At 41.9% G+C, this 16,477-nt stretch overlaps 2 protein-coding genes across 2 annotated transcripts; both read left to right on the top strand.

Moving 5' to 3' along the window:
* Positions 1 to 1,081: 1,081 nt before the first annotated feature.
* Positions 1,082 to 2,028, top strand: LOC128718035 (fatty acid hydroxylase domain-containing protein 2-like). The gene is made up of 2 exons (XM_053811709.1): positions 1,082 to 1,232; positions 1,388 to 2,028. Exons 1-2 carry the CDS (start codon positions 1,082 to 1,084, stop codon positions 2,026 to 2,028), a joined length of 792 nt encoding a protein of 263 aa, XP_053667684.1.
* Positions 2,029 to 8,874: 6,846 nt separating this feature from the next.
* On the top strand, positions 8,875 to 12,254 carry LOC128708983 (fatty acid hydroxylase domain-containing protein 2-like). The gene is made up of 3 exons (XM_053803966.1): positions 8,875 to 8,989; positions 9,196 to 9,832; positions 12,113 to 12,254. Exons 1-3 carry the CDS (start codon positions 8,875 to 8,877, stop codon positions 12,252 to 12,254), a joined length of 894 nt encoding a protein of 297 aa, XP_053659941.1.
* The last annotated feature ends 4,223 nt before the right edge of the window (positions 12,255 to 16,477 follow it).

Raw genomic sequence — 16,477 nt, 5'->3', positions numbered from 1 at the left:
GGCCATTACTCATCCCGCTGACCTTCACGATAGGGTCGACCCAAAACCATTGACGACATTTCGTTGAACCGGTCAAATCAAGCGACCAAGCTTATCGCTGGTGGATCACTATTTTCTCTCAAAAACGTACACACATGTTCCCAGACCCTCAACAAGAGGGTCTAGCGGTCAGCCAAACACCAACGTCAAGGGGTCACTTCGGCTTGTGATCTGACTCGTGAGCAAACTGACGAACTTTCCATCATTCAACAAACCCGTGTACACACAAAACAATCAGCATTGTGCCGTTTCTTGACCGTCAAACCGCATTGCCGGTGCCGCCGATATTTGGCGAGGTAAATATTGTTTTACCAAACAGGCTGGAGTCAACAGTGATGGGACGCGTTTAGGTGAGCTCTTCTCGTTTTCTTTTGCATATCATAAACATAGCACGGCTGATGTTCGATGTATAATACCGTCAGCATCCTCGCATCCGTGTCCTTAACCACAACATATCTCCAATGCCCATCGAAACGGCCAGCTACCCCCAGTTTTGCAGCGAACCAAGTCATTGATATTCCATATTTTGGGTATGCAAATATTGCGCGACTGACTGGAGATTCAAGGATCGATTCGGGCATCATCGTATTTATCTGGGCAGCGTGCTGACTGATGGTAGTAGCAGTCACTTGCACGACACTGCCCAACACCAAACGTTAACTTCCGAACCGTGATGGTGGGAGTAACCGGTGGACACAGAAGATGCAAAGATGCTGCAAAAGAACACAACCATGTAAGTCATGTTTGTCCACCGCGTACGACGTTTTTGGTACGTGAGTAATAAGTGAAGATTATTTTCGCGCAAACCACTTAAGCACTGGGCCGCCGCTGACGCCCTCCATCGTCGGTGATTTGTATTGCGATCAACCACCCCACGGGCTAGAAGCCTTTTATCGTCCCCGGATCGACGGAGCGCAGTCAGTTAATCGCCGATCGTCCTAGGCGTTGGACGTGTCAATTCGAATCGAAACGTAACGTTTCTGCTACAAGTCAGCCCCGCAAGGACGGATTGATTAGCGCTCTCCCTAGACCTGCGTCCAAGATGAACCTGTCGTTCGTCGCACCGTGGATGGCCACCGTCGCGGACGGCAACGCGTCGTTCGCGGGTGCCCACGAGCTTCCAGATACCCACACCGAAGGCCCACTGGTGCTGTGGTTCAACCAGACGTGGAACAGTTTTCTCGATCGCATTGGTAGGGTTGGGCTTGTGGCGTCATCCACACCGTTACCTAATCGTCAACCGGGCACGGTTGACCCGATTGATAAATATCGACCTTCCAACAGTTTCAAAGGTTCATCTTCGCTCTTTCTAACTCTCATCTCCCTCTTTCGTTCGCTGGCTTTCAAGGTGACGACAACGTGACGCTGTATGTAGGTTTCCTGACGATATACACGTATTCCTTCTTCTGGCTCGTTGGCGGACTGTTCGTGCTGATGGATCTTACCAACTGGCCAAAGTCGCTGCGAAAGTTTAAGAACCAGCCCGGTGCCAACGAGCCGTTAGAGTGGGATCGCTGTAAACACTTGGTGAAGGTGGTACTACGAAATCAGTTCCTGTACGGTGTCCCGACGACCTACTTCGGGTTTATGATGCGTAAGCTCGTGTTCTTTGAAACACCGAACCCGCGCATCCTGCCATCGTTACCCATCATTTGCCGTGACCTGTTGTTCTGTATCGTGTTCTGGGAGATCACCTTCTACTACAGCCACCGGTTACTACACTCCAGCTTTTTGTACAAACGTGTCCACAAGAAGCATCACCAGTGGTCCGCCCCGGTGGCCTGGGCAGCCATGTACGCGCATCCGTTCGAGTTCATCATCAGCGATCTGCTTCCGGTGTACATAGGGCCGGCCATCATGAGCAGCCATGTGCTGACATTCGTGGTGTGGTTCTCATTTGTCATGATGGATACGCTGGTCGATCACTCCGGGTACCATCTACCGGTGCTCGGTAGTTCCGAAATGCACGACTTCCATCATCTCAAGTAAGTGTAACTAAGTGCTTCGGTGATCATTTCACGTTTGTGTGTTAACAGTGCCGAGGGCCGGTAAAGTGATACCAGTTGCGTTCCATACATCCGTTCGTGCGCTGCTATCGGTCAGTGAATTTGTGTAAATTTGAATGCCACCGAGTCCTTGCTTTGCCTACCAGTCCGTGAAGTGTAGATTAAGATGTGTCAACGGTGGAATTAGTGAGAATCAAATATTTGCAACTCGGTGGCGCGATCCAACATCACAGTGGTTTGTGGACAGTGTTAGGTGATTGAAAAATTCACACTTCACTCTCGATTCTAGTCACATGCTAGTCAGTACTAAGAACTAGCACAATCAACCGCTTGTTGCTCTTAGCAAACTTTACTTGATGGTACTAATCGCATCATAATTATAAGCTTTGTTGTTTGTTTGGTTGCAGCGTCCAATACCCGTGCATGACGCAAAAGCCGATGTTAAATTGTCTCGTTTCAGACAGATTTATCTTTGATTGATCATGGCTAGCCAGTCAAATTGAGAAGTCGTTATGATGATAAATGATTAACTATTTAATGTCCGTTTTAAATTTCGTCATTCACCTAAGTGATTCTCTGTCAACTGCCAATAGTGAAAACAGTGAAAAATAGAAAATACTCAATAAGCAAATGGTGAAAATACTGGATAAGTTTAAAAAGAGTGCATCTAGTGTCATTACGAATAGTCTTTTCACCTATTTTACCTTCGATTTTTCTATTGTGATATTTAAAAACCATTTTTGTTACAATTGTGTACTTTTTCTCTTTTTAATTACAATTATCGATGATATCCGGTTGAGTTATACAACTTTGGTTTCTTAAAAGAGTGAAAGATTAATGAACATCTGCAAACAGTTCATTCTACACATATTTTTTTCCACATCGAAGAAAACACAAACGCAAACAAGAATGAGATCCAAGAAAATGGAAGATAAATAGTATTAAAAAATAGGGACCTCCAGTTGAAAAATTGATGTTGGCATGTTGAAAAATTCAATCGAGCATTCCTTATTTCGATGGGTAAAAAATACCCATAATTTATGATGCATATTATTAGTGCCGGATGTTGTATCTGTTCTACTGTTTTGTTTGGTGTTTTATTCTAAAAATCGCTATACCTCATACAGAACCAGATTACTTGAAACCAGTTTTTTTCTTAATTAAAATTTAGCTAAAATCGATCTACTACTATTTAAAATTTTAGTAACATAATATTCTTCAAATACTATTTAGTTGGTTTATGTTTGTATGTTATGGTAGAATACACTTTACCTGCCTTTCGACTAATGCAAATTACATTAGACTTTAGGTTTGTGTCGCGGTTATAATGTTCGCCTAGATTATTTTGACATGGTTGAAACTCTAACTAGATATTATTTACAAACCACTTTGATGCTACTCGTAATAGCTTTACCGTCACTTATCCTTCTTTCTCCCAAGCTTGCCATTTCTGGCTTTCTTTGAGTTGATTTGCCTGAAACCGGATGAAGTCCTGCGTCAGAGGAATTGCTCCGGATGTGATTTTGTACCGTTCCTGTCGTGTGGAACCGATGTACTAAGGAAACACCCAGTGAACTTTCACATTTATACCATCTTACTCTGTTTCTGAAAATTTAGCTCAAGCCAGAATGGATTTTTGGGTATAAATTTTATTTAGAAGGTCCTTCAAATGTTTTTGAAATAATTTTATCCTACAAATGTTCCGGAAGAAATTATCCATAAAAGAAGTTAGCTTCATTTGTTATTATTTGTTAGTTTTTTGAAGTAAGATTGATTTCATTATTTAAAACGAAATGTATCACTATGTAAAACACAAACACGGAAACGACAACAGCGAATGGATGCACTGTTGAAATTGCGAGAAGAAAAGCTACCAAACTATTCTCGTCACACATTCCTCTCAGAACCAGTTTTGAACGAAAATGACAATCGTGCTAATCAATTCACTCTTATCTAAACATACTGCTAGTCACCGTACCGTAGGCACTATATCCCTCCGCCAGTAGTAATTCTCTCCCATCAGGCCATCTCCACGATGAGTCGAGTCAATATTTGTGCAGATAGCACATTGCGAGTCCGCATAAGGTCACACGCATTTACGAGGAAGTAACAAACCTCATTAACACCTCTTGCGATCTTGATTCGCGTCACGTAACGGAGTTATGTTACAAGAATGTAAGCGACAACGGGATAACCTTCGGTCGGCAGTCAACTCTTTAAAGAGTTAACTCTCTAAAGTAGATGCACGCACTGGTCTACATGAGTAAGGGTGTCCCATAGCTCTTGATTGATTGGGGTCATTGCATCATAGTCATGCCAGCAAGGGATTTTGTAAAACCACACACAAATTTCCAAATTGTGCGCCTAGCAACGGTTGAATGTTCAATCACCTGTCGCTTTCCCGTCGTCGGTTAGAAGATTAATAGATGTTGTGACAAACCCCCTTTGAAGCACCTAATTTATCCACGAATTCCGAACAGCTACTCTCGGACTGTTGACAAACGTGGTCGTGTTAATGTGAACTGCCAAAATAACATACTACTAACAGTGATCTTCCGGTGCGCAAACCTTGACCAACTAGGACGTTTTACATTTGTGCAGTGAATAGATATGCGCAGTTTTCACTACGCCAAACCCCTCCCCTGCCGGCAAAAAGTTATGCAGCGGCTGGCGTGTAGATTTAAAACAATGATCACCTTAATACCTAAGGTCAACTGGAGAGCTAGTGATATACGCAGAGCCTAAAACAACAATTCACCTTTCCCCTGCTGGGCCAACTTTGTGTAAAGTCGGCCAATCGTGGGTTAAATCTAGCGGTGACACTGAATCTCTAAGTCACCATGAAACGCTGTCTTGTTTTCCAACGGACAATTGGTCCGACATTTGAAAAGAAGTAATATAAATACGACGTTGAGATAAAAATGCACCACGAAGCGTTGGTCCGCTGCATTGGGCCATTATGAAAGTGTTTTTGAACGCAAACGTCCCAGCCATCACGTACACATACGAAGACGGTGCTAGGCTTTGTTTCTAGCTAAGCTCGTCGGGAGATTAATCAAATTCAAATCATGCCTAACCGAGCTTCCTTATGATAAACGCTATGGTTTGAGTCATTAAAAATAGAATGGGTACGGTTTAGCTTAGCGCCATGGCTCACCCACATCGTGGGTAACCGTGAACGGATGATGCAGGCTACATATCGATCAGCTTTATCTCCAATTAGTGTGTTATCGATGTATGAATTTTATTGCGTCCGTTTATAGCGCTTTGTAATTTGTGAAAGAATTCATTTGAAAAAAAATCATACGTTAATACAAGACCCTGCACGTATATAATACGATTCTGGAAAAAGATAGTGCAATTAGATAACAGTAAATAAATAACAATATGAATTATAAAAAAAAATAGCCACCCACTCATATGTTCAATTTAAAACAATCAACTATAACACAGTAGTTGTAATACGTTTTCCAACAATTTGGTTTCTAGACGGGTTTATCTTTTGCGTGTTTTTAGCTAGTCATAAGATACGAGTGTCTGCAATTGGGCAACAACTACTGTAAAGCAACCAAATGCCAAAGGTACTTTGGAATACTTTGAGGAATATATTTGATGGGAGTTGTGCAACCAATCGGTTGGTCGGACAGGTGGAAACTCGAAACTCGACTGTCGATTGAATAAATTGAGGAATGCTTACTGGAATTCTACAAGTTTGCTCGTTTGTACAACGTCCGTGGGGCTGAAATTGATAAATGTGAGGTAAGCTATTTCAAAACAATTCAACTGATTTTTGTTGCTTTTTAGTTGCTTTTAATGGTTTAGTGGGCAACCCGATGTATTGAATGTCGGTTGCGATTTGTTCGAGACCCGGCCTGTACGTTCGTGATCCCGGAAACCGGAAGTGAAATTAAATGAAAATTGTGTGTTCCAATATGCACTGGAATGAAATCATTCGTTCATCTTTTTTTATCCACAATCTGAAGATAAACGTTTCGATGCACTACAAGTTCCACGGTTTCATGGAGTAGAATAGAAATAATTTCTCCCAATCCATGAGCTTGAGGTTTAACAAAGTTACGCACCGAGCTTCATATAACTTTTTTTAAACAAATTTCGCTCGCGAATAGGTTTTGGAATCCTATTCCTTCAAATATAACTGAGTTAGAAAAAGAATGAGAATGAAAAAGAATGACTGAGTTAGAATGAATGGAACCACTGGAATGAAGCAACCGAAGAAATTATTGAATTCCTTGTAAGATATGGAAACATGAAAAATTGGCAGATGTATCATCGAAATGTGTATATCATCGAAATTTTTGAATTGCAGTACAAAACGAGTCTTTAAGTAACATTAAGAGAAATATGGAATTTATAACATGAGCATTCGATTACTTCAGCCATACTAAAATAACTAAAAAAAACTTCTGAACAATTATTACCTGTTAGACCTTGAAGCTCGTGTACTCTGCAGCCTGCTCTAAAGTTTTCACCAATAGTATGATATCTATTCCCACATCATAGACCTAGAACCTTTTTTTTCCCACACGAGATCAATAAATGTATAAATGTTGATTTTATTTTTTAATTTTTTTTCGATAGTAAGTAATTATATAAATGGCTTCTAAATATTTTTGTTTAATTCGCATAATTAGAATTTTTGGTCTGGTGGACATCTTCCAATGTAATGTACTACATAATTGTTAGCACATATTTACTACCAAACCAAACCAATTTGTTCTACCAAATATCATATTTTGGCTGTTTGAAACTCATTTATAATCTTGGGATATTTGGCGCAAAAAAGAAATTTTAATAATTTCAATCCCAATTTGCTCACTTTTTTGCTTGCCAAACCGGATGAACAAAAAAGAGCATAAGCTATCTTATAACTTATTCACTTATTAATAACTGAATCAAACTTAAACTGAACCACGCCTATTCTTACTTACTAATAGTTCGCCAAATCCATTCCAATCCTCCAATCCATTAACCCGACCATTCTGGGGGATGCATCAGCGCCACTACACCTCAATTTGGACTTCGCTGTCCATGTGGACTACGTTAACACGATTAAACAGAACGAGGAATTTAAATTGAAAGTCCTAGAAGTTGCTAAATATTTTCCATGAAACTTCAAAATAAAGAAACCATGAAATCAAGTCCAGTCAAACAAAATATTTAAAAAAGATCTTGGAAAATATGATATAATTTCATAATTGGTAATTCTGTAACCAATCGGAAAGCTACCACGATCGTTGAATCATAATAGTTTTGAAATACTTCATGAAATATTGCAGTGAAACATTTCCTTTTTCACCGGAGCTAAATAGCAGGGGAATAAAAAGCTATAGCAACCAAAATGTATGGAAGATTGATGTGTTTTTACGATTTTTCGATCGAAGTAGTAAAAATGCTATCGCGAAGGCTGTTCCGATCGGTAAGGTTTCCGAGCAGCTCGGGCTAGCGCAAACTCATATCGTAAGCATTTAATTTTGTTTCCATTTGAGTTGTTCGAGCCCAAAAGTTAAGTTTTTTTTATATAAACTTGAGAAGCAATCGGGACTTAAAAGGAGTTTTTAATTCATCCCATTCTAATTTTTAAAAACAATCGATGGTGTAGAATGTTTCCTGAGGAGCCATAGAAAAAATGTATTTGGAACCGTCTAGCTACGTTAGATTTCTACCGATTCCCATATTTCAAACATTTTTTAAAAAGTCAGTGCCCAATCCAACGTTTTGGAAGCTTTTAATTCTTTGATTTGATGTAATCTGAACACATTTGGAGTTTGGAAAAAATAATAACAACCTTCTTGCAGTAATTGTGAGCTCAATCTTCCTGAAATACGTTATGCGTATTCGTACCGAACTGCAAATTGCAAACTTTGGCGCGTGTTGCCATCTTGAAACCGCCTACCAGACTGCTAACAAATGTATCCATTAAGCATTCCCCGACATCTAATCGAACGTCCGCGGGGTGATCGTGATGCTCCGTTAACTACTTCGGAAATGAGCTGTGTGTCTTACACAAGATTGCTTTATTTAGGAATTAAAAAAACAAAACCTGACCATCATTTTTATCTTGACCTATCGCAAAAAATAACGCTCGAACGCATTCGGTAACGATTCATAGCTGATTCGCACTATCGCCACAGCGTGCACTATCTTCACAGAGATTATCTAATGGCGTCTTCGTCTGCCGGTTCCGAAAGCGTACTTCGCGCTCTCTTAGCCAGGGTTGTTCAAATATATTTTGAAATTTTTTGAAAGGAGCCGTCTGCAAAACAACAGTTATTTTCACCTCACCTACGTTCGACGGTGATGATCAAGGATTTGCGAATGAATTTAAAACGAGTGAGGCCATCTATGTACCGATCTAATTCGTACTTCCGAGCCGAGGGTGTCTGACCCAACCTTGCAACGGTTAAAATCGGTGAGCTGCGAACCTAGCAATGGTTCAAACAGATTTAAATTTGAACGCGTGCTGCCTCGGCGCACGGTGAGCAGAAGAAGCGGCTCACCTGCTCACCGGACACGACAGAACATCCCGAAAAGCCGAACGATCCACGAACCAGATCGGCGATCGCTACCAAACAATCAAGCACGTTCGTTGACCACACGCACGCACGTAAGCAGTAGATGGGTCGCGCGTACCACCACTTACCGTGCCGCTGCCTCACTAGTCAATTAACGCCTTGGTGACTTCGACTCCAATTCGCTGGTACTGTGCCGGAAGGCTTCAGTTGAGCGAAAGACGCCAACAACAGCGCACCGCCTCTTAGTGCATAAGGATCGCTAGTGTGTCTCTTGCTACTCGGTGACAGTTACCACCATGGAAACGATACTAGATCTAGCAGCCAACGTAACGCACCTCCCGGTGGACGAGTTTATAACACCGAGTGGTACCTGGATCGAACAAAAGTGGAACGGGTTTTTGGATATTATTGGTACGATAGGTTTGGCTCAAAACCAGCCCTTCTGTCACAAGTGCCGCTATGTGACGTTCGTTTCTGACGGTTTCGGCTAGTGCGGGGACGAACGTGCCTGGAGTCATCTGTGATAGTTACTCGGTGGCAAACAGTGATCGGTCGGAAGAGTGTCTTGTAATGTTTTCCCTTCTTTCTTTACGCGCCCTTTACCCTTCAACACTAAGGTGATGATATCGAAACGCTGTATTTCTACCTCCTGACCTCGTACACCTACATTTTCTTCTGGATCGTCGGTGGTCTGTTCGTGCTGATGGATGTAACCAATAAGCCACGCTTTATGCGCAAGTTTAAAAATCAACCCGGCGTAAATGAGCCGCTCGAATGGTCCAAGCTGAAAAATCTCGTGAAAACGGTCGCGTACAACCAGCTCGTGTACGGTCTGCCGACATCCTACCTGTCGTTTCAGGTGGGCAAACTGATTGCCCACAGCATTCCGGATCCGCGCCTGCTACCATCGCTGTACATCATTGTACGGGACGTTATGGTGTGCATTTTGTCCTGGGAGATATCGTTCTACTACAGCCACCGGTTGCTACACTCGAGCTTCTTCTACAAGCGCATTCATAAGAAGCATCACGAGTGGTCCGCCCCGGTGGCCTGGGCAGCCATGTACGCGCATCCGTTCGAGTTCATCATCAGCGATCTGCTTCCGGTGTACGTCGGTCCCGCCCTTATGACCTCTCACGTGTTCACGATCCTCATCTGGTTTACGTTCGTCATGATGGATACGCTGGTCGACCATTCGGGGTACCATCTACCGGTGCTTGGCAGCTCCGAAATGCACGATTACCACCATCTCAAGTAAGTCGACACCGACTCTGAGTGACAGTGGAAGGACCCGGCCAGTTCGGTGGCTCTCCGTGGTTTTCGTGTTGGGGTTTCGTTTTGTGAGGTCAACATTTCACACCAGCTTACCTGGTACCGCCGGAAACTGGTACGGCTGGATCGAAAGTGAATGGTCCCGTTTGAGCAGACCTTACCTTGAAGCACGGTGCCGTAACTTTTTTACAACGCGTTAGGCACCGTGATCAACCAATGGTCGGGAATGTTTAGAGATTTTGCAACATCCAGCTATGGATGGCGGTGAACGAAGTGTTTAATTTTTTTCCGAAAGCATTCCCGATTGACCTTGAGAGTGGGACGAGTGAAAAATCAACCATATACGACAGCTTAAAATGGCATCTCGTCTTTGTGCGACTTATAAACATAATCATCTAAAACGAAAAATGCTTGAAATTTAGTTGTGCAATTGATTGATTGGAACCCAATCGTCATTTTCCCACAGTTTACTGTATCAATCCTTTCGCTTTCATCGCTGTGCCATTGGAAACCATAACGCATGATCGCTTCCTATTCTTGGGTACGCTTTGTGTTAGCAAATGTATGCTAGTGCGAGAATTGAATTCGAAATTAGGCAACAATTTCGAACATCTAGCAAAAACTTGATTTTGTCTACTCCCAAACATCAAGACTTCTTCCGCCTTTGGCTTTGTGGTATTGACCACTTTGGCGCGATTAGCATAAACGTCGAATTCGCACTGCAAGAGAATTTTATAGAGTTGCAAAAAATTAAAGCGGAAACCAGAACCGTGTTAGCAACCAGTTCCCAAACCGATACAATCGCTCAAGGTTATCCGTGTCCGTTTGATTTGCCTATTTCTTTCTCCCGTTAGTAACTCGTTGTTGGTTTGTCTAGGCTGGAGAAGACATCAATTTTCTTCTCTATCAAATCATCATTCCAGTTTGTTACTGTCTCTGAAGCGTACGGAAGGTAAAGCTCTCCGACTTTAGCCTAAAATGTGTATCGACTTTAGCCTAAAATGTGTCGTCTGTAGAGCTTGCAATGAAAGGAATAATGGTGCTGTACGTTTCCTTTCTGTACCACACGCGTAGCGGATATTCGAACCTGCTATGCTCGAACAGTCTCAATCAGCGCTCTTGATGTAGCTAAATGTTTTCATATTTGTCACAATTATTATTTCCACTCGTTTTGGATGAATAACCCGCTAGGTATCTGCCCTTGTTAACGCTTCTTCCGAAGATCGCTGTCGATCGTTGCAACCTTGAACAACCCAACCTGTGACACATCTATGAGATGATTTCTTTTATTTTTCAATGCAAGAAAAAAAACACAAACCATACACATTCGCCATAGTTCCACCAGTGTGGCGTGCCCCCGAAATAATGCCAACGGTCACGTCAACGTTTTCGGTGGGCTTTGTCATGCCTATCGATCGCCCCGTACAAATGTGGTATCAGAGGGACGATTTACAGCTTGTCTCACCGGGTTGCCACCGCTAGCCAACCGTTGCATGCATTTCAATTTCTAACGATCATGTTGCCTGTTTTTAAGTTTTGAGCCCTCCGACTAGCGACGGGGCGCGAACACAAAGCTTGGCAATGGTCCACCTTCCGCAGCGGCTCACCGCACGGACCGGTTAACCTCCACAAGGGTTATGCCGAAGAAAACATCCATCGGAAGGTCAGTGCTGGCGGATGCTGCGATTTGGAAAACGTCGCGCTGCAGCCAGCGGCATTTACGTTGCACAACGTAATCGGTTAAGCTGTCCCTTAGTCCGAGCTTAGCACATGGGATGTTATACCGGTGGATCCACCAAAACCTAGCTAACAGAAGCTATTCGGACGTACCTTACGACTATACCTGCTATAAGACGATTCGATTTTGATGAACCTTTTACATCTTCACACAACTCTCCCAACAGTCACAATATGCGGTTGAACGCTAACCAACGTTTATCGGCCATCGTGCAACACACACGCAACACGCATACGCTTTAGATCAAAGATCACCGATAGATAGACTACTACCGTATACACTAACCTCTGTTCGTGTAAATCACTTTCTAATTATCGTTTATGTTTTTTTTCTTTCTTTCTTTTTCCTTTTGTGCTTTTGTTTTGTTCTTTTTACTGTTTTCCGACCTCATAAACTCATCAACGGTGATCATGTGTCGCCATTTTGGTGGGGGTTCGCCATTTGTGCTGTTGTTTTATTTTCACCTTACCGTTGATATTTTGCAAACATTTGGACAATTAACACGTCGCAATCGCGGTACGCAGGTTCAATCAGTGTTACGGATTATTTGGCTGGTGGGACGGACTGCACGGTACGGACAGCGAGTTTCGCAAGAAGAAACAATACCAGCGGCATCATCGCATCTTCAGCCTGAAGTCGGCACGGGAGCTCGTACCGGAACACTAGCGCGGCAGCTACTGGGGAGAGAACGATGGTCGCGTTACTAGTGCGGTGTGAAAGCAGTATGTAAAACGTTGCCAAACAGGGAACCCACCAAGCCATCCTCCTAGGCAATGGAAGTCGCACAGCCCCTTCAACTGCGTACACGGCTCCCGCGTATCAAGGTTTGCGCGAATCCACCGTAATGGTAGTAGCAGCCGTGCCCTTCCCTTCCCGTGCTGAGCTGAATTCAAATGGGCATATTTAAAAGCAAGCAACACACAAAACCATACCAATCATCACACAAAACCCGTCACCTTTATGACAATTCGCCTATGGTGTCGTGGCCACGCAGCGACTGTGGACGCTTTGTGCGCTCTGTATGTATTATTACGGCATAGTATTATCGTTATCTTTTCTTTTCTCTGAGGAACTGATTTTAACTAGCGTTAGCATCTGTAGCATTTAACGGGCAAGCATGAGATGCTTGAGTCAGAGGGCTCCGTGGGGGTTATAACCATTGTTAAAACCCAATGGTCAAACACTGCACCGGTACCAGCAACTCTAATCCGGAATGGTGCCAACGCCACCAGCTTCGTGCTGATTTGGTGTAACAAATAATCAATAATGAGAATTTAAAAAAAAAATACAAACACTCAAACAAACCTCCCGAAAGGCTGGAGGCTGATCAGAAATTGGTTTTACTTTTATTTCGTATCGATGCACACTCGAACTTGAATCGAATCAAAACATTTTCCACCGCGTAATTAATGAACTCATCAGAAGAAGGACATGGTTTTGATTGATTCGCCCGATGACAATTTTGTATCGCTGATATAGAGATAACAAATTGTGGTCGACAATTTGGCACGAAAAATTGATTCGGTGTTTTTTTATTTTTTGTTTTGTCCAAAACCCTGCATGTAGATGTTTCTCGCGTAGTTCCACTTGTCCTACATAAGGGACATGTGTTCGTACCATTGGAAATGGAACTAAACAATCAAAGCGATGCCCGCGTTAATGAAGAACGATGACTAGCGGTTTTCTGGGTTTGGTTTTTGTACACTTCCGAAACATAGTTGGTGTTGTTGTTTTTTTGATTACGACCATAAAACTTAATGCAATATCACATGAACTTCCCGGCAATATGGTTAAGCAAGCGAATGAATGGGAACTGTAAGTATGGTTGACTGACGACAACAAAAAAAAACCTTCTTTTTATCGCTTATTCTGTACGTGTGTATATTAGAAGAAGTTGCCAGAGCTGTTGCGATGGAATGGAAAGCTTCTTTCTCATTATTTATACTGTTTTCTAATTAAGTAGTGAATATAACACAAAAAATCCCCAATCTTTCCAATCATACCGCCGAATTGTCTGTGCTTAAATGGTAACTTCAATAATCTAATGATATTTAAAGCTAATACAGCCGAACAGGTATTTCAAATTTACTGAAACAAGATTAGAATAAAGACATTTTTTGTCAGTAAAAAACCATGTAATTTAAGTAAATCAGTTTTGGTCCATACAATGTAAACAATCTAAACGGCAAGCCAATGACCTCTTTTTGCTAAATGTCTTGTGTGTTCTTGTACAGTGGTCTTGTACACGTAGAAACTAGTGGTGGGAGCTCGGAATCGGAACTATCGATTATGGTTCTGAAATCGATTCCAATTCCGGAAAACAGAAGCCGATTCCGGGGCGGAGGTACTCTTCGGAATCGATTTCACAAAATTTCGGAGCTGGCCGAAATCGATTCCGGCCAAAACTTCATTTTTACCTAGTAGATCACTAGTAGAAACCATTGAATGAAGGGTTGAAACAATGCAATTTCTATTTTGCTTTTATTTTGAACCATTTTGGGTGTTTTCAAGCGACCATCTCCATCAACAATGTTACTCAAACGAAATTCAACAATGAGGAGAGTCAAAGTGAACGGAGCCCATTATCACGATCGAAACACGCGTTGTGCGCAAGATACGAAATATCCTAATAAAACTACTACTATCACTACTACTACTACTACTACTACTACTGCTGCTGCTACTACTACTACTACTACTACTGCTACTACTACTACTACTACTACTACTACTACTACTACTGCTACTACTACTACTACTACTACTACTACTACTGCTGCTGCTACTACTACTACTACTACTACTACTACTACTACTACTACTACTACTACTACTACTACTACTACTACTACTACTACTACTACTACTACTACTACTACCAAAGCGACCATCTCCCGAATGCGGTCAAGATTAGGAACATCGGAAACAACTTTAGGGTTTGATCAAACCACTTCCTTCTGGAGATTTGGATAGAAAAAAATTAACAGAACTATACTAAATTGTGGGATTATGCTTACTGTTGCAGCCTGACGTTGCAGCCGAGACCACAGCTTATCCGCACGCTCGTTGTCATCTGGGAACTGACAGCATCTGATGCGTAGCGGATATGGTCGTCCCCTTTTCTCGCGATGTTGCACGTAGTTTCTCTCCCTGCTTTAGAATATGTCCTGCGAGGTGATGAGAGATAAGAGACGGATCCTGATCGGCAGCCTCAACGGACGTGGCTCGTTCACGTGGTGTTCGTTTTCGTATGTGTTTTATTTAAGGAGTGCGTTTAAAGTTGTAATAAAATAAGTTTTACCCCGCAAAACACAAAACTTACGACGTGCAGATTATTGCGACGTGCAACAACTAAAACAGGAGGAAACCCGCTGGTAGAACTTATTCGTGATATTAGCAGCCTGTTGCACATTTCTGGCTCACTGCTCTGTCGTAAAAGAGCAGTTAAATATCTAAAAACAAATTAGAAAAAACCCGCAGCTTTTTTTTTCTACCACGATGGGTCGTGTGGTTCCTTTTCCCAGTCGCTCCACGAATGTTCCTGTGACCTTGGTGCGGAAGGCTCCGTGTGGATCGTGCATTCATACGGACGATGCCTCGACTCATGCCATTTGGCACTGCGCATCATTTTGGATGAGACAAAAGTGTGTGCCTGCAGTGTTGGATCATCTTTTGTGGTCCAATGTGGTATTGGCCGTAATCGTCAGCATCGGCAGACTTCCGAATACATCGAAATTAGCTGTTCTAGCCAGTAAGAACCAAGACTACATGAGACTTGACTTTCGCTTGACCAGAAAAAGCTGTTTACTCCTTTTTAATCCTTTTTTTTATATTTACTGTTATTTCTTTGTTAGCTGTTGTGCTGTGTTTGTTCATAAGTGTAATACGAATATAGTACTTAATTGAAATGGTTAAGGATACAGTAACCCCTTGGGAGACAATACCAAAGGCACGTCATGGTACAATCTGGTTTAGTCCTATACCACATTGGAGCGGCTTGGTAGTCTGCTTAATAGCGACACCGGTTCTACACCACAGGAGCGGTACAAAATCCTATCCGGACCATTCCTATTCGGACCGAGCGCAGGACTGACAATTCGGCAACGGATTAATAAAATCAAATAGAGCCGAGGCCGCTTGAGAGTTGTGTAATGTCATTAAAAAAGAAAATGAAGTCCAATTCTTTTTTATGGTTCTATCACCAACCACAAACAATAAAGCAAACACATGTCACAAAAATTCATGTATACATGATCATGAAAAAATAATCAATTCTAAAAAATTAAAATATGTATCAATGAAAAAAAAATCATTGATAAAACTAATTACATTTAAATAATTACCAATTACAAACCAATTCTGTACAGCGCAAACGCAAACGTTGAAAAAGAATCTTCAAAAGAAATGGAAAATCATGTAGCGTAACAAGAAAATACACTTAGAAGCCAATAAAAAGATTATTTTTAGAATTTTTTTTAATTAAAGGATTTCATATGATGAGTTAATGTCAAGTCACCGATAGAAGTGCATTTACTCATTTTTTTTACCATTGGATACTCCTGTAACGTAAACCTTCGAGAAAATGCGACAATATTTTTGATATATTTTTTCAAACGTGCTGACTGTAACCAACCCCAATCCAAAATCCCTCCTTTAAATAAAAGCGTTACTAAGCGTTACAGGGATGTACTGAGCCACACCCTGAGCTATCGGAGAGCTTTAAAGCTCAAAGCATAAAAGCTCACCTTATGGGCCAACGTATAGGGTGTTTCTTCACAATTTTAAAGGTTGATAAAATTGTCAGTAGTTTTGAATTATCAGTGGAAATTCTACGATATTTCACTAGACCTAAATTCGTTCATAATTAATTCCTTTCTCAATCAACTCAT

The sequence above is a fragment of the Anopheles marshallii genome, chromosome 2 (assembly GCF_943734725.1).
Source record: "Anopheles marshallii chromosome 2, idAnoMarsDA_429_01, whole genome shotgun sequence".
NCBI lineage: Eukaryota > Metazoa > Arthropoda > Insecta > Diptera > Culicidae > Anopheles > Anopheles marshallii.
Note: the sequence above shows the minus strand (reverse complement) of the source record. Positions and strands in the feature narration are given on the sequence as shown.